Source organism: Enhydra lutris, unplaced genomic scaffold, assembly GCF_002288905.1.
Source record: "Enhydra lutris kenyoni isolate GAN:26980312 unplaced genomic scaffold, ASM228890v2 scaffoldscaffold24, whole genome shotgun sequence".
Taxonomy (NCBI): Eukaryota; Metazoa; Chordata; class Mammalia; order Carnivora; family Mustelidae; genus Enhydra; species Enhydra lutris.
In genome coordinates this window covers 2041653-2059506 of record NW_019154108.1, presented here as the reverse complement: position 1 = coordinate 2059506, position 17854 = coordinate 2041653, and the positions used below count along the sequence as shown (strand labels likewise).

The 17854-nt window shown below is 42.1% G+C and overlaps 2 protein-coding genes across 5 annotated transcripts in view; one reads left to right on the top strand and one right to left on the bottom strand.

Moving 5' to 3' along the window:
- LOC111150710 (SCY1 like pseudokinase 3) overlaps nucleotides 1-3484 on the top strand; it is a 43478-nt gene extending 39994 nt beyond the window's left edge. Inside the window, exons 12-14 of one of the 2 annotated variants that reach the window (XM_022508259.1) lie at nucleotides 702-860; nucleotides 1977-2668; nucleotides 3119-3484. In XM_022508259.1, coding sequence (XP_022363967.1) covers nucleotides 702-860; nucleotides 1977-2668; nucleotides 3119-3178 — 911 coding nt within the window. In that variant the 3' untranslated portion in view covers nucleotides 3179-3484. The remainder of the gene's footprint in view (nucleotides 1-701; nucleotides 861-1976; nucleotides 2669-3118) is intronic. The other variant, XM_022508260.1, reaches the window with a different exon arrangement.
- The window catches only part of LOC111150709 (chromosome unknown C1orf112 homolog), a 49100-nt gene continuing 34618 nt past the window's right edge, over nucleotides 3373-17854 (bottom strand). The window contains exons 16-24 of one of the 3 annotated variants that reach the window (XM_022508257.1): nucleotides 13986-14171; nucleotides 11883-12005; nucleotides 10695-10790; nucleotides 9095-9208; nucleotides 7260-7364; nucleotides 6514-6594; nucleotides 5254-5373; nucleotides 3884-4116; nucleotides 3373-3430 (exon numbers count right to left, since the gene is read on the bottom strand). In XM_022508257.1, coding sequence (XP_022363965.1) covers nucleotides 3928-4116; nucleotides 5254-5373; nucleotides 6514-6594; nucleotides 7260-7364; nucleotides 9095-9208; nucleotides 10695-10790; nucleotides 11883-12005; nucleotides 13986-14171 — 1014 coding nt within the window. In that variant the 3' untranslated portion in view covers nucleotides 3373-3430; nucleotides 3884-3927. Of the gene's footprint in view, nucleotides 3434-3883; nucleotides 4117-5253; nucleotides 5374-6513; nucleotides 6595-7259; nucleotides 7365-9094; nucleotides 9209-10694; nucleotides 10791-11882; nucleotides 12006-13985; nucleotides 14172-17854 lie in introns of all 3 variants that reach the window. The other 2 variants (XM_022508256.1, XM_022508258.1) reach the window with 2 other exon arrangements.

The following is a 17854-nucleotide window of genomic DNA, read 5'->3' as shown; positions in this document are numbered from 1 at the left end:
ATTTACCATTTTAACCATTTTTTCCCATTTTATTACATTTTAATCATATGTAACGCATAAAATGCCTGTTTGCGTGTGGGGACGTACAGACTCTACAATATACAGAAAACGTATTTTAAAATTTCCCACCACACATTTCAGATTCAAACCTAAGACCAAAAAAGGTCTACAATATCATGTCAAGTTGAAACACATTTATGTTTACAAATACACGTGGATCCTTTTTTTAAGATTAGAAAAGTAAACACCAAAGTAGTAAAGTGATTATTTTAGGATGTTGTTAATTATTTTAAATCCATTTTAACCATTTTTAACTGCACAGTGTTTGGCATTAAGTACATTCACATTGGTGTGCTGTACTTAGACTTATTTTTTTAAAAGTAGAATCAATTATGATTTTATATTGCCAAAATGTTCAAAGGCCGTTAAGTTTTGTAAAAGTCCTCACCTAATGCTTGAATCCTTTCAAGTCCCTTAACATCACGTAGATACTCAGCCTGCCCTGAAACACATCAAGGACAGGCAGTCCACTGTGTAACAGGTGTGTTTCTCCTGATGCTGGAAGATGCTCTCTCCCTACAACCTATTTTTTTATCTGTGTTAAATGGACCCATTTCCCTTAATTGTTGCTCACCTACCCTGATAGAACAAGAAGGAATTTACTATCCCTTTTACTTTGGGGAGTTTTTATTTATCTTCAGATTCTCCCCCGCACGTCGTCTGTAGCCAGCAGAGTCAGATGGCACCAGTCTTAGAGAACCCCTCCTCTGGCATATTCCCTAAATGTCTCTCTTCTGGCAGCATGCCCATCAGCAAGAAGCGCATACAGCGAGCTTGCTACAATACTCGTTTACAGACAGGTAGAAATATACCATTTATATAGCTTTTCCACTGTTTAGATGAATGTTTTTCTGAGTACCAAGTTTTAAGTTCTGGAAATTAAGGGTACTTTGGGAATACTGAGGCTGATTTCTGTTATCACTTACAAGTCTGTAGTCAGCTGGGGTCTCCTCTGTGTTTCCTGTACTGCAGGGCACATACCTCCCGTTTCTTCGTAACTGGTGAGCAGAGCTGGCAGACATTACTTTGGTACTTCTGATGCTTTAGTGCTGCGTTTTCCAGTTGTATCAGAGGATGAGAGTACTGTTAGATGGCAGGAGGTATGCCATGAAAAAGAGCTGTGTGCTTAAGTAAGTGTGGGGAAATGTTAGCAGCAGAGTCCGGACACACTGCATAAGATGCCAGGGCCTTGGGCGCCTGGGTGGCTCAGTTGGTTAAGCAGCTGCCTTCGGCTCAGGTCATGCTCTCGGAGTTCCGGGATCAAGTCCCGCATCGGGCTCCCAGCTCCATGGGGAGTCCTCTTCTCCCTTTGACCTTCTCAGCTCTCATGCTCTCGCTCTCAAATAAATAAATAAAATCTTTAATTAAAAAAAAAAAAAAGGCCTTGACTGCATTTAAGGAAATCTGTTTAAGATAGAGGGTATGTTGGGGCACCTGGGTGGCTCAGTCTCTGAAGCATCTTAATCTTGATTTTATCTCAGGTCATGAGATCAAGCCCTGCATTGGGCTCTGTGCTGAGCATAGAGCCTGCTCGGGATTCTTACTCTCTCAAAATAAATAAAATTTAAAATGTAAAATGAGGGTACATTGGGTTAAGACAAACTTGCTTGACCACACAACGCTTCTGGGGCTGACGCTGCCTGGTTTCAGACAGTTATGCCAACAGACAGCCTGTTTGAATATTTAGTGAATGATTATATGTTCCAGTTAGTTTAGTTTAAGTATTTGAATAACATATCACATCCTTGCTCTGTTCTGCTGGGGTCTCTTTTGTAAGTAGAATCTAGTAACCTGGGTCTATTTCTAAGAAATTAGAGCCATGTTTTTTGTTTTTGTTTTAAGTGTTAACCTTTTCCTAAAGATACTGCTAGCTCTTAACACCTTATGAGAGTTAAGTTTTGTACATGTCCCCACAGGTGATCTGTTTCCTCAGCCTATTAAATTTCCCGTGAACGGACTCTCAGATGTGAAAAATACCTCAGGAGATCGTGAGAACTTCCCATCAAGTTCTAAAAAGTCTGAGGAGTGGCCTGACTGGAGCGAGCCCGAGGAGCCTGAAAACAAAGCTGTCAGCATCCGGGTTTGTCCTACAGAATCCTACGATGCCTCCACATCCCCACTCGCTGACGTGGCGGAGGCGGCGTGGGACGACCTGGAGCCCGGCAGCGTGGATGCTGAGCCAAGCGCGGGAGGTGGAGGCCCAGCCGTGCCCCCAGGTGCCTCTAGGGAACAGGAGGCTCTTCCTACTTTGCTTTCACTCACTGAAGAGTCCGAGCCTTGGAAACCGAGTCTACCCCAAAAGACCAGTCTTGCACAAAGCGGAGATGACCCAGACCAAACCAAGCCACCAAAAGTGTCGTCACAAGAAAGGCGCTTCACGGCTTCATCAGAACTTGGTTTAGGAGAGGAGTTCACCATTCAGGTAAAAAAGAAGCCAGTTCCAGATCCAGAGTTGGACTGGTTTGCCGATATGATTCCAGAAATTAAGCCTTCAGCTACTCTTCTTATTTTGCCTGAACTGAGGACAGAAATGGTGGTTTCTGACAAGGATGACGTCTCACCAGTGACGCAGTTTTCCTCAAAATTTGCTGCAGCAGAGATGCCTGAGGTGAGGCTTAGTAAGTCGTGCCGCTAGTTCCAGGGATGCCCTTGCGCGTACCAGCGGCCGGTCTCGGTACCAGACGCGCCCACGCACAGTCGCTCGCAATGAGGGACGCGGCCCTCAGTGACTGCAGTCGCTTCCTGTAAATGGTGTCTTTCCCTCCCCAGAAAGAACTGCAGTGCTTAGACTGGTTAGGGGGCCACTGGTTACTATTACAACCTTTTTATTTAAGAAGAGGTTAAATCGAGAATAGGGTGTCACCAGACTGTACTTATATGGTCCCTGGGAAGTTGGTTTCCAGTGCTCTGGTTTCCTAATCTGGAACCAAAGTAATCCTCCTCTTCAGCGTCCCGCTGAGGGAAGTTCCTTTGCCTAGTGCAGGAGGGTTAGGCCCCTTTACATTCAGAAACGACTGGTCTCAGCAGCCTGCCCTTGGTTTCCTTTATCTCGCTGCAGGGAGAGTCTGAAGGCTGGGGAGACGAAGGGGAGCTGAACTGGGAAGATAATAACTGGTGACAACGGGTGTAACTTTAGGGAAAAGGATTTCCTTAAAAAAAAAAAACAAAAAAATCAAACTAATACCTCAAAGCGGGCTCTGCAGACAAGAAAACCCAAAAGCCTCCGTTTTTGCCGACTGAAGCTCGAGCCCCCTGAGTGCTGGCTGGCGCCCCGCGGAGAGGCGCAGCGCTGGGTTCGTGGAGGAGGAGCCCGTGTGCGTCTGAGGCCAGTTTCTATGAAGAGCAGGTAGCTGCGGAAAGGCTGAAGTTACTGCTTTTTTCCAGGACGATTCCAAAAGAAAATAAACACAAAAATTCCAGCTGATTAGCTTAATTTTGTGCCATTTCTTTGTCAGAAGAGTAAGCTTTATTACGAAATACAACTTACTGAAAAAGTTTTAGCTGAAAAAGTTTTAGCTGTAAAGTATATAAATGATCTGAAATTACTGAGGTTTTCTTAGGCAGCTTATTTATTTGTCAACAGCTGCAGTGTCTGTGGCCCTGTGGGGACCCGGCGGTCCCCGATTGGGCCACACGGATTACATTGTACCAAAGTTCTTCCTGAGAAATCTCCCCCACCCACCTGTTCTCTAAATGTCCAATAAAGACTATTTTCACTAGATTCAGCTTTACAAAAGTTATTTTATGTGTGTCAGAAAACGCAGGCATAGCTACGTCAGTACATTCACCTACAGAGCACAGTGTAGGATGGTGAAAATCGTACCTAGCTCTGTCTGGTGACACGGTCCGGTCCATTCAAGAGCCAGCCTAGAGTACGCGTCGTCTCAGCTCATCAATCCTTTCCTGGAGCATCTCCATCTTCAGTGGAAGCCAGTCTGGAGCCGGAGCCTTCTGGAGTAAGGACTCTACTGCCTCCAAGGCCCCTGATGCTGCCTGCAGCGCTGACCTGTACTCTTCTTCCAAGGGGAACTCCCGACGGGCTCTCTTTGCATCAGGCTGGCAAATGAGAACGACACGGGGTAAGTAATGCCATGATACCCATTCCCAAGATGATCCAGAACTTTCTTTTGGGACTTCAAAAACATAAATTTTATTTTATCATTGGCTCACAAGGGTAGGAGGGAACCACCATCCCTGTATCACCTAGAAAAACACATGAAGGTGTTTCTGGTTAGTCACAGTAATTCAGGGTGCTACTACCATTAGGGCTCAAGGACACTAGGAATGCTGCCTTGGTTGGGTAATTTCCAGAGTGTTCTTTGGAAAGATCTCGTCCTGACAAAAAAAGCTCTAGGTATGGGTTTTCTAAATGGTTCCGGTTTACTTTTTAATGCTATGTGCTATGGTCTTTCAGATGCTTTTCAACCCAATTCAGGAAGTCGTCAGGCTTTCTAACATCACTGCACCTGCGTGGGGATCGGGACCAAAATGTCTTCTGTAATCACAGTCTAACGAAGGAAGGTCATAAATTCTTGAAGGCTTATTTAGAGCAAAGCTATGTAATTTTTAGGCCTGAAATCTATAAAGTTAAATAGGTCTTGAAAACAAGTTACTCACATAGATGTACTTTCTTTACATAAGAATTGTAACTACAACTCACGAGAACATTGTTCCTCTCTCAAATTGCTATTCTAAACACAGTCTGAGTGCCCAAAACAATATTTTGAATATCCTTAGTCGTATCAGATTTCTGCCGTTTAACAGGCAGACGTGCTTTCTAGATACTGCCAGAAGTTATTTAGGCCGATCTGATGAATGAAGCAAGGGATCAACCGAAACATTTTGGAAGGTGAGTTCATTGGTTCTCTGCAGTGTTTCCGAAACTACATTTGTATCTTCACTGATCCAGATACGTAACTTTCCCGAAGGTTGCTATAAACAGTTGAAAGTCATACTGAAAGAGAAAATCTGTGGTATTTTTGTAGTCCCACCTCTCTTCCTGAAAGGTTATCAACCATAGAACAAACAGAATTTTTTAAAGAGCAGCTACTGTAAAACAGGAGACTTTTACCTGTGTAGATCGATTTGATTATATTGTGACAGTCAATATGAGGCCAGAAGCCATACTAGTTTTTTTTTTACTTTTACCAGTAAGAAGGGGAGAATTTCTCCTATCTGAAATGCAGTCCATACCTGTAGAGACGACCACTTTGCTGCTTCTACAGCAACTGTAGCAAAGTGTTCCCGGAAAATGCCTTTTTCCTGTTTCACACGTTCCACTCTGGCAACTGCAGCTTCGTCTACAAGCCCGGTCTGCCGCGGATCACGACAAACCAAGTAAACAAGTAAAGACCAAGCAGATGTGATATTCAGAGAATGAGAAGGCTGGGGGCTCCTGGGGGCTCCTGGGTGGCTCAGTAAGCATCCGACTCTTGATTTCGGCTCAGATCAGATCTCAAGATCATGAGGTGGAGCCCCGCTTCGGGCTCTGTGCCAGGCACATGTACTCCGCTTAAGATTCTCTCTCCCCCTACCCATCCTGCCCCCAACTAAAAAAAAAAAAAAAAAAAGGTGCATGCATGTGTGTTGTGTTTGTGTTTAGGCTCCCGGTGTTAAACTATTCTGGCTTATTGGCCTGTGAGCTCGGCAAATTTTGGAAGCTGGACTCATCTGTAAATGCATTATCGTCGTGGAATCTGGATAAAATTACAGTGTTCTCCTTCCCTACAGAAAAGTTCCAAACCTGGAAAAATGACAGTCTACTATGTGTAGGGTAAGAAACACAAAAACGTGCAACCACATACTTGATCGGGTATGTGGTGGCGGGTAATACACATGTGTGTACACACAGCCCAGTTTAATAACGGGCATGGGATTAAAAAAAAATTAGTTAAGCATAATTCACTTTTTCTCGGTCTTCTAAATGTGTGGCTTAACTGTTCTACTAGGGCTGCAATGAGCTCTTACCCTAAAACTAGCCCCAGATAAGCTGCATGGGGTACACAAACATGGGAGTCCAATGATGGAACAGTTTGGTTCTAACTATAAAAACAGCTTCAAAATGTCACTGTTTGGAAAACTAGGTCTTCGTCTCTGCCCATGCAGCAAAACCATGGCTAAAGTGTGTCTCAATTCGGGACACACACATGGGCCTCTCGGGCCTGCTGCCGCGCATGCAGTCTGACAGGAGCCATTTACAGTCCCCCACGCCCCGGTCCTCCCAGCGCGCGAACGAGCAGCACTGCCACAGCCCGCCCTGTGGGCCGAGGGGCTGCGGACGCTCCACTGCTGTGACTCGCCATAGGGGCCAGCTGTTTCATGTGCCACCTCCGTGCTGAGCACTATAAAAAATGTAAGCTAAGAGGATACTTAACTTAGTTACAATCCTACGATTTAAAAAAACAATGACAAAATCTGTGATGCTGCTATATTTTGATCTACAGAAATAAATACCTTCTCCAGAAAGGATACAACTTTGTTCCTTGTGTCTTCAGAACGGAGACACTGTGGAACTATCTCTTCATGATTTGTTCCCTATTAAAAGATAAATGAGACCAATTTTAATGTATCTCAGCAGCTTGCAAAGACAACTCCGTACGTTGTAAGAGCTACCTTAATCAGAAAGGCAGCCAAAAAGAAAACAGTGCCAGAGGATACTCAAAAGACCACCAGCTCCTGGTTCCTTCAGGGAGCCTCGGGACCAGGCCGCGCTCTGCACGAGCACAGAGCTGGAGGCGTGTCACTTCTGCCCCGTCATCCTGATGTCCTGGGCCCTTGAGGGCCAAAGGCGGGATGGCATAGCTCCAGGCAAGAGAAAAGGAGCATCCCACAGAGGCTCGCCTTCTCCGTGGCCCCCAGCTCACAGGTCCCTGTGTTTATCAACCTAACTCCTAAGTGACCGAGACAAAATGCATTATTCATTTCACACTCAAAAGTACGGTCTGGAAGACAGTGTCCAAGTTGACAGACCTGGTCTGAATGCCTGGTTCGGTTGTTCCTGCTCTCCCAGGACCTTAGGAAACTACCTTCATTTCTCTATGCTCCGTTGTTAGATGGTACAAAAGAGATCATTGGTATTATCTCCTCCAAGGGAAAATTTTCATAGGACCAAAAGTAGCTCAATCAATGTTTCTGGAATGTTTTAGAAAATCAAATAATACATTTTGGCGATCACTTTGATAGGCTGGTCTTATAATTACCTCTGCGAACTGAGTAAACGCCTCCAAGGAATGTTGTTCTACTATCCAATTCCTGTCAGCCAGCAGTAAGGCAAAAATAGAAGACAGGCTGGGCAGAAGTTTGTCCTAAAAGGAGAACCAAACCTTATTAACTAGAGGAAAACCTCAGTATCCTATTCTTAATGTCAAGTTTCCCTAATTCTGTCCCAGTGAGCACGTACTGAAACATGTTAGGGCATGTCACTCCTTTGCATAAATGCTTCCAAGCTTCTCACTCCATTCAGAGTAAAACTCAAAGTCCTTAAGATGGGCTGAAAGCCCCACTGTGTGAGCGTGGCCTCTGCCGGCGCCCCCAGCGGATCAGATGCGTCCTCCTCTCACTACTGCCCCTGCGTGCGGGATGCCTGCCCGGCCGGCTCCCTCAGCTTCAGGATACTCACGGGTCACCTTGGTGTGGACACTACTGCCTATATCCCGTTTCAAACTGTGCCCCCACAAACACACTCTCCCCCTGATTCTCTCCACAGCACTCGCACTAACTGCTACATCATGTCTTTATTCGTTGCCTTCTAGAGGCTGAGCGTGGGGCTTGATTAGTTTGGTTCATTAATGAATCCCCAGTGATTAAAACAGCACCTGACACATAGCAAAAACTCAGCAATTTTTTCTTGAATAAACAAATCTATCTTCAGGCTTTAAAAGCCTCTTACATGCTGATGAATCCATCAACTTTTCAGGCCTCAATTTCACTCTGGGAATATGTAATTTCTGCTCATAAACCATCTGTTCCACAGATGCTGGGCCCACCAGGGTCCACAGTTACGCATGAATGAAAGAATACTCCGGAATTTATTTAATGGTAAAAAAGAAGATAGCTCAAATGCAAGTATCTTTGGAAACTTTAGTCGAGTTGAAAAACTGTCAACCTCTCCATTTCTTATATGAAAACAAACAGGATGGTATCATTTGCCTATAAATAAATAAGAGCCCTTTAGAAACTAGCCAGTTGTTTTTCTTTCAAAGATCCATTGAGATAATATCCATCATATTTTTGCTCCAGTTATGTGAAAAGGTCCTCATCAGTGAGCTGTTGTTTTTTTTTTTTTTTAAAGGATGTATTTATTTATTTGAGAGGGACAGAGTCTTACGCAGACTCCTCGCTGAACACAGACCCGACGTGGGCTCGATCTCAAGACCCTGAAATCACGACTGGAGCTGAAACCAAGAGTCAGACACTTACACAGCTGCGCCATTCAGGCGCCCCTCAGGGAGCTTTTTATAGTCTCACCCATGGAGGTCAAAAAGAAAACAGTCAACGACCTAGAATTGCTGGATTCGACAGCACTGAGGAAGGCAAAACTCAGTTGAGGAGGAGGCTCTTTCACCGTGAGGTGGGTCTGAAAATTCAGAAGTGTATGCAGGCCTGTATGGAATTACAGATGCTCTGCAACACTTTCAGAAATATGGTCTTAAAAACAAACAGGCTCCCTTTCATGGATGTAAAACTACGAGAACAACTTTGATAAATTTCCTCATTATATACTCTTTCATAAGAGACAAACATGTCTTTCTTCCTCAGGGACTATGTGGTAAAGCCCAACTGGAAGGAGACTCTCCGACTACGGCCAACTCTCAATTATTTGTATGTCAAGATATGTTTTTCTAACAAAAACAGACAAACAAAAAAAACACTTAAAATGAGTTCTATTTGACAAAGTCACCATCTCTTCACAAAATACATTTTCCCCCGACTTTCACTGCCAACGATCCACAGAATTCCAAAAATTAAGTCAGAAAATTTTAGTAATTCTTACAAGGATCTTGTTAACACAGAACAAAAGAATTAAGAGTATTACCTGGAAAGCTTGAGGTATGAAAAACTTTCCTAGAGAAGATACAAAATCAAGCACTGCCAAACAAACATGGTCAGGAGGCTCTAATTTAAGCAGTGAAGTCTGCAAAGTTACTACCTAAAGTGGTAAAGATCAAAGAACAGTTATAAATGAAAGTAAATATTTTGTAGAGACATAAGAAGATTCTGATGGGCATGTGGGGGAGGGGAAACACAACAAAATCCAAAACAGTCGAACACTACGAAACCTAAACATATGTGGAGTTTGAATAAAATGATCAAGTGATGCACTTATCATAGTGTTCCTCCTACCAACTGCTGTAAAGAAAAAAAAAAAAGTGCTCCTGAGAAACTATATACCAGTGCTCTTCTTTCAAATCCTTAAAAATTGTTTTGTATTTTAAATTCTAGTGAGGGAGGTTCACTATTTAAAGCAGGGATTGGCAAACTTTCTATGAAGGGCCAGTCAGTCAATATTTTAGGTTTTATAGGTAATGTGTTCCTTGCTGCATACCGTTTTTTTATTTTTAAATTATTTCAGACCTTTGAAAATGTAAAAATCCTCCTTAGCTCTTGTCCTGTAAACAGGAGGGCAGAATCTAGCTAGGAAGCCAGAGTTCGCCAACCCCTGACTCAAAGGAACACAGAAAGTCGTCCATAAAAGAAGCAATGCCTAAGTGAACAATTTAGTTATGCTGAAATTTCAGTAATTCATGTTACACATACAGTAATTTAAAAATATACCTACCCAGTATTTGTAATGCTAAGTTCTTAATGTACACAACCACTAACAAAGCTACTAAAACCAACCATTAATAGTTTCACTTTCCAGCATATAGGTCCTATGACAGGGTGTTATTTCTTCCATCATCTTCCTAAATAGGAGTTAGTTTGACCTCATAACTTTGTTTCTACACGTGCCTGCGAACTCCGGCCGGCTCTTTATTTGGGGGATCAGTTCTGCCCAGTACAGACTAATTCCGGAGCCTCTAACTTCAGGAAAGTGCCTTTTCCTGTTGCCTTTTCCTCTATCAGCTTAGAACCTCCAAAAGCAGGTCATATCTAGGCATCATCAAAAGCGTCCCCTGACAGTGACCTCTGTTCTGCCTGCCCCAGCCATGCAAGCTGGGGGCCAGAGAGAAAACTCCGTAGTCCTCTTAACATCAAAATCATGTTATTTCTTCAAAGAAACAATGAGGATTACCCTTAAGTCCACATCGGTTATGTTCCATACTCCCACAGCTGCTGGAATGCCTTGAATGTGGGGTTCACACATGATCTATGACTCCTAACCTCAGGGATGTTCCGGAGCAGTTAAAAAAAAGTTCTGACTCTTCGGTATCAGGAGGTAAGGAAGAACAGATTTAGGCTGAATCAACAGCGCCATATACGAACCACACTCTACTGGAAGAGCGAAAGAGACGAGGACACCTCCCTAAGACGAACAGATCTGTGACACTGAAGTTCAGTTCAACAGGAAAGAAGTAACAAGCAAATTGAGGAAGAAATCACTAAAAAGGACTGTTTGTAGAAAGCTATTTTAAGTCCTGTTTTTCCAATAATTTCCTCAGCAAACAAAGTATCAACTAGCTTATTGTTCTTACCTGACTTATCAGATGAGGATCTAGAGTCTGAACGAAAAATCCCAATAGTGGAAGTAAAAGACTAAGCGTCTGCTGAACATGCGGCTGACCTGTTACCTTAAATAGGGAACACAAAATAGTTTGGTGAGAATTTTCAATTACATGAAAAGAGCAACCTTTTAGGGAGCATTTAATATATCCCAGGCAACCTGCTATGTGCTTTATACTACCTCACATACACCTTAGAACTTAATGAAGTAGAACTTTACTCACTTTACTAATAATTAAGAAAAAGGGGGAAAGAGGTTAAATAATTTGTTCAAGATCACAAGACAGGAAATTTAATGCAGGTGGAGACCTAGTTACTTCTGTTTGCCGCTGAGAAACTTGTGTATGCCTTAGTGTTCTTAAAATTCCATTTCTCTTCCCTATAACTATTGTTTCTATCGTAGTATTATAAGCTACATCACCGGCAGAGAATCCTCAGGGAGTACTCACTGAATGACTGGTGGGCACTGGGGAAAACTCCAGGCAGAATACTGCAGAAGGGAAACTGAATTCTACATAAACTTTAATGATAAAACATTATCCGCAAAACCATTTCTATGGTTTACCAAAAGTGTGAATGTTGCCTTCAGCTTCCAGTGGCTGGCACTACTTAGTCAAAGGAAACACATATCATATTTAGATTTTTAAACTAAATGTCATTTGTAAACTGCAGTAATCTGTGGGACACGCAGCATCCGAACTCTAACCCGGTTAACCCCCCGGCCTTCCGCCACGGCTAGGGAAGAGGAACATGAACCAGCCGGAGCCACTCCCTTGCCCCTGCCACCTTTAAGCCGAGTCCCTCCCCACTGCCCAAAGGATTATATGGAAGACCATGGAATCACAGAAACAGGCCACACTAGCCCAAAAGAGGAGAGAAACAATGGGAGAAGAAATTTGCTTTTTTAAGTAGGGTCCGAATGGTCATGAAAATAGCTGAACTGTCGCTGTTACTCTACTAGGTTCCGGTTTTACTCATGTAATTCTGTCACACTCAGAACTGGCTGGAGAGTACAAATAGGTATTTTAAGTTCTAATCACAAGTTCTGCCAAGCCCCTAAAGAAATTACATACATTTTACTCTACAGGGTATTTCGGGACTATGCTCTTTCTTCAGTGTTTTATTTGTTCTTCAGGGAAATAATCAGTTGCTTTCCTTACCAGGTTAGTGTTTAAAAAAGCCCAGAGCTGACTCCCAGTCTCCATAACCGCAGTTTGCTGTGGAATATCCAGAGCTTCACGGGCAGAATTACACGCAGCAAGCAACGCAGACAGCAGCGTGTTCTACAGGGGGAGAAACAGGGAGGAGTCCGAGGTCAGACCCCAGTCTAAAGGAGCTGAGGCCGCAGACGTTATGAGTTACTGTAACCTTCCTAAAGGCCCATGTCCACTTTATATTCTGAGACCCAAAGCCATCTTTTCAGCTACTTAATACAAAATTATTTTATTAGAGCTGGTTTTCCTCATACCCAGAAACATTTGCTTCATTTTCTAAGTATTTTTTCCTCTTAGGTTAAAATTTAGTATTAAAATGGAAACAGCATTGTATTTTAATAAATAGGCTCAATCAAACGGTCAGTAGCTCAAGCTAATTTAGAAAGTTCATCAACTAAAAATTCTATTGTTTTTCACATTATGCAGCTAGCAATCTTTTAACATGACTAGATTTTTATTGTTGCTCTTGTTTTATGTCTTTGAAATTCCTCAGCAACACTGCATTTAATAAGCAAATACAAGACTTGAGAAGTATACTTATCTAGATTTAAAACAAGACGACCTTTTCTAGATTCACTCCCCTTCATATATCAAATCTTTCTCTGACTGGCCAGGAGTGGGGGTGTTGGGGGACAGTGGGAGTAAAGTGAAGGCCATGTGGAAATGGAGTGATTAGTAACAACGCCTTTAATCCATTATACTTCAACAACACTTAAGTTTCAGTGGTTCCCGTACAGCTTTTTATTTAAGATTTAAAGTTGTAGTGAGGGCAAGGATATATTCAATTTTAGAAAATAGGTACATTACTTTCCCTAATACAAAAGATTTTTTATCTTCAACTACAAAAAATCAGTACACAGTAAATGCAAAACCTCAACAATTTAACCTACTTTTAACTAGCTGTGTAACAGTTTTCTCAAAATAAGTGCACATAAAAACTTGTATTCCCTTTGCGTATATGTTTTAAATTATCTTGATAATTATCATCAGATGCCATTATATAACAGTATCAGAACATTTACACTCAGTGTGGAGATAAAAGCCTTCAGAAAACCCTGACCGCCTAATTTAAAATTGCAAATAGGCCCCTAACCCCTTGAATGCCCTATCCCCATCCCTGTTTTTCTCCACTTACCGCAAGCTGATACAACATACTTATACACATATTTATTACTTATTTTACTGTCCACAGCTGAGTTACAGTGAGAGCTCATGAGAAAAAAAAACTTCGCTTTTGTTCCCTGATGCCTGGAACAGCACATGGCACGTAAGAGCACTCAAAATATGTTTGTTGGGTGAATGAATGAACAAAGGAGGAAATGAAACTAAACTGGAAAATTCAACCACATGTACTATAGTCAATTTTTTCAGTAAACTTTAAAAAAACATGTTCTTCTTTACTTCTCACAGATGAATTTCTTTTCTATTTCATTATTTTAAGAGGGAGTATTCTAAATGAAAAGTTAAATAAAGGCTCAGAACAGATGTGTATAAAATGGGGATTGTGTTTTATCAAATAGAAGAATCATGTCTGGGGCGCCTGGGTGGTTGTCGGGTAAGCATCTACCTTCAGCTCAGGTCGTGATCCCAGGGTGCTGGGACTGAGCCCCACATAGGGCCCCTTGCTCAGTGGGAAGCCTGCTTCTCCCCGGACTGCCATTTCCCCGCTTGTGCTTACTCTCTCCTTCTCTGTGTCAGGTAAATAAAATCTTGGGGAAAAAAAGTCTGCTTAATCTAATGATGTGTCAGCAGAAATACTACAAATATTTTATAACAGGTTTCATCTTGGTCCAGTGTGTCTTCAACTACAGTCTCCCTGCCCCCCCAATATAATTTACATCAGTCAAGATAACAGTAAGTTTCTCATAGACCCCTTTAAAACAGAAATCTGAAAATCCTGCTAGTTTCTAACCTGAGGGCAGAGACCGTATCTTATTAATAGCCCATCGCCAGTACCTTGTACTAGTACAAGTACTAGTACTGGTACCTTGAGCCGTGCTCAGTAAATAGCTGCTAAATGAATCAAATCCATTAAAATTCTTGTTTTACCAAAGATTCAAGTTCTCCCCAAGTCCGGCTACTGCTGAGCCATTCCTGACACCGTGCAGTCCCAACTCTGGTGACGTCATGTACCACTTGCTTCCGCAGCGCAGCGGGTAACGCCTGGAGGGAAATACACCGCCAGAGAGGCAGGTTTTCTGCTGCTTTGGGGGAGAACTTCTGGACAAACTCCACCTGAAACAAATTGAAGTGTAACGTGAGACAACCTGACGATCGAATGCACAAAAGCTAAATATTCGCTCCGTGTTTTATGTTTTTAAAAGTCTTTAACTGAGTAATAATATCACAAGTACCAGACCACGGCAAGCAGAGGAACACACACCATCATTTTTGCTGTCGTCGCATTTGTTTGCAAAGTGAAAAACACAGTTTAAATGGAACGTGATACAAAGAAACTGAGAAATGTTAAAAATAATGCATTTCATTATTAGTCAACCAGCTATTTTTATCCTATTATCTTCCTAAGAACTTTTGTGCTTGTGACCTTGTTCAGCTGAGTCCAAAGTAATATTCCAAAATATGCCAAAAGACTAATCTGGTAACCCTGGTGGCTGTTATCTCAGCTGACTAGAACACAGGACCTTAAGAAAGAAGCAAAGGTCATAGGTTTGATTTTCCACTGGGCTAGCTGGCTCTGCTCTCAGACAACACACAAAATTGGTTTCACAAATCAGCCCGGGGCAGTGTGGCTGGCAAATCTATTCTACCGCTGAAATAATTCAAAGCCTTTGCCAAGTTAACAGAAAAACAGCACTGTTTTGTTAAAATGAGGCATCAGCAGACAAACTAAAAACAGAACACAAAAGTTTAAAAGAAAAACACCAAAAACAGTTTAAATGTTAGTTTCCAGTAGAAAAACAGCAAAAATACTATTGTACTTAATTTCTGAATTAACTATAATCTAGGAAGTATATTAATGTAATTTTTAAGTAGAAGAATTTATAGTATCCCAAATCTGCTTGATAAATGACAAATTCCTATGTTAAGAAAAACCCACTGTATTAAATTTGACAATGAAATCTTCCTATGTTTTATATACTATATTTATATTTGAATTTTGTTAGCCAAAAATATTTAGCGATCAAAACCAAGGGGAAATTGTGTGGCTATCCACTGGAATAGCTCTTAGAGCCAGAAAAATGGACCCTAGAGGAGCTACGTGTCTATAATAACACGCTGCTTTATTCGTGAAACGAAACTGCTTCATCAAAGCCAAGAGAATTGCGCCAACTGATAAACATCAGTTGAACATGACCTTTCTTTATAATAAAATCCAACGAAAGTGAATGAACTAGTTCCTTCCCCAAAACAGAAATGATAAATAATGGTGCCCTGGACAACAGAGGAGGGTAGGCTCTGACAAACTTCGTTATGTACAAAGAGTGATCCATTTACTATTCTGAGTTTGAAAACCCTGGTCTCAACACAATTTTCAGTATTTAAAGCCACCAGTGTCAACAGAGGTCCATAGCGAGTGAAGTCTAAGTGAGTAATCCGCAGAGAATCAGAACTTCTCTCCTTTAAAGTGAGAAGAGAGAAAGAATACAAGAGTGGGCTTAAAATGCAAATAATTACCGTACTTTTTACTTTCCATAAAAACAGTAGCACAACTAATAGTGTACTTAAACCAGGTATATTAAATCCTTTCCTCTTAGGTAACGCTGTACTTTTGCTTGTTTCTATAAACAGAAATACTACCAATAGTTACACACTAAAGAAATAATAGGATATCAGTAACTTCTCTCCATATAGAAAAAGAAACACATTCTAATCTCCCTATTTATACTAGCATTTCCCCCAAATTATTACCACACTTTATTGTAGAGTAAAACATCACTGTGCTGGGATTCACTGTTTTCATATATGTAAACGCTGCATCACTAATATAAAAATCTGGGGTTTTATTTCACTTTTTAAAAAGATACCATCTTGTGTGCAAAGGAATAATTATTTCTAGCTTCATTACTTGCCTCTCCTTTGCTGCAGGCCCTGCTCTCTCCCCGCACTCCTGCCCCAGCCGCCTCTCCACCTTCCCCAACCTAGAGCCTGCATCGAAAATGCCTCCATCTCCAACAGCTTTCCCGGGTCCTACCTAATTCCCATCCTGCAGCTCTCCAGAAATGATCTTCTAAGCTATGAACACCCAACACAACCTATCTGTGCCCGTCTGGGTGCTCATTACGTACCACCGTCCACTACGAGCACATTCATAAATTTATAACTTCTACTAGAATGTATGTTTTTTCTGGGATCATGATCTACTACAGTGGTTTCCAAGTTTTTTATTTTAAACACTAATCGCTATTAAAAATGAACGAGCAAGCTTTATGCATGTAAAGAAAGCAAGCAGATTTCATACAGTTCAAAGGAGTAAGGAGGCAGAGCCAACAACCCACACACAGAGGAGGCCCCAAAGCAATGGCAGGAAAAGGACCTGAAGGCGACACTGGAGCAGTGGGAAGTGCAGCTTCCGGAGTGAGCGAGGTCTGGCTTGGATCCCACCTCACCCATCATCACGGGGAGTTTGCAGACATTCTTTTACTGCCCTAAGCTGCTGTTTCTTCATCTGTAGATGAACATCATCCACATACCCCATAGGCTGACACAGGAAGTCCAAGAACTGAAGTGTCTAGAACACAGCCCAGTTCTTACTGTTGTCCATTCCCCTCCCTTCAGGAAGAAGGGGAAAGAGCAGAGCCCAGCAGAAGAACAAACGCTTATGCGGTGCTCCCTTCAAGCAGCTTACGTTCCAGGCCTCCCCACATCTCAGGTTAGTCTCTCAGGTTTAGGATAAACCAACACCCAAGGACTCTCAGACAAGAATTCAAATTTAGGTATGTCCGTTTAAATTTTAACACTGTAATTTGACCAGGAAATTAGTATTTGATAACTGAAGAAAAAAATTAAATGTAACCCCTCAAATATCTACAACACATATACCTGATAGCCTCAACTACTTGGAAAAACTTAGAACTGAGGAGTATCTAAGAGATCTCTAAAATAAACTGGAGTTTGTTTATATCAAAGTTCTTAGATCTCACTGAGAGGTCATTCATTCTGAGTTGTATTATTCTAAACGTTAAAATTTCACAACAACCCTGGGAAAAGAATAATTTTATTCTCATTTAACAAATAAGAAAACAGAAGTAATCCCTCTGTGAGGACAACATACCAGGAACCAGGCACAAGAGTTTGAGAAGAGAATAAAAGGTATTAAAATTCGAAGGGATATGCAACAGACAACTCTTTCGGAGTTTGGGAGGGGAGCACATTAACCCTTACATATTTTCTAGAGGGCTAGTATGTGGGTCTAGTGTGCTTTCAGCCTCGGAACAACCTGCAAGGAAGACGGCTCGGAGGCTGGCATGGCTTCTCTGGTGCCCGACCAACCTCTCTCGGGCAGAAAGGCTGACACGGACCTGAGGCAAATTCTCTATTGACAAGTAACTCCCGGGGCACCTGGGTGACTCAGTTCCTACACCGACTCTTGATTTCAGCTCAGGACAGATCTCAGGGTTGCGAAATTAAGCCCCATATCGGGCTCTGTGCTGGGCGTGGCGCCTGCTTGAGATTCTTTCTCACCCTCTGCCCTTCCTCCCCTCTGCACACTTGTTCTCAAATAAATAAATAAATAAAAATAAAAATAACAGCAAGCACTCCCAATATTTACTGAGCACCCTTCTAAGCATGGCACTATGCTACATATTTTGTATATATGACCTCCAAGTCCTAACAAAAGTTTTCAAATAGTTAACACCTATCACTCTGTAGACAGGGAACCAAGTTCAGAAACTTCCCTGAGGTCACGGTAAGACCGGATTCAAACCAGAAGATTCAAACCCCCTTCACTAACCTAG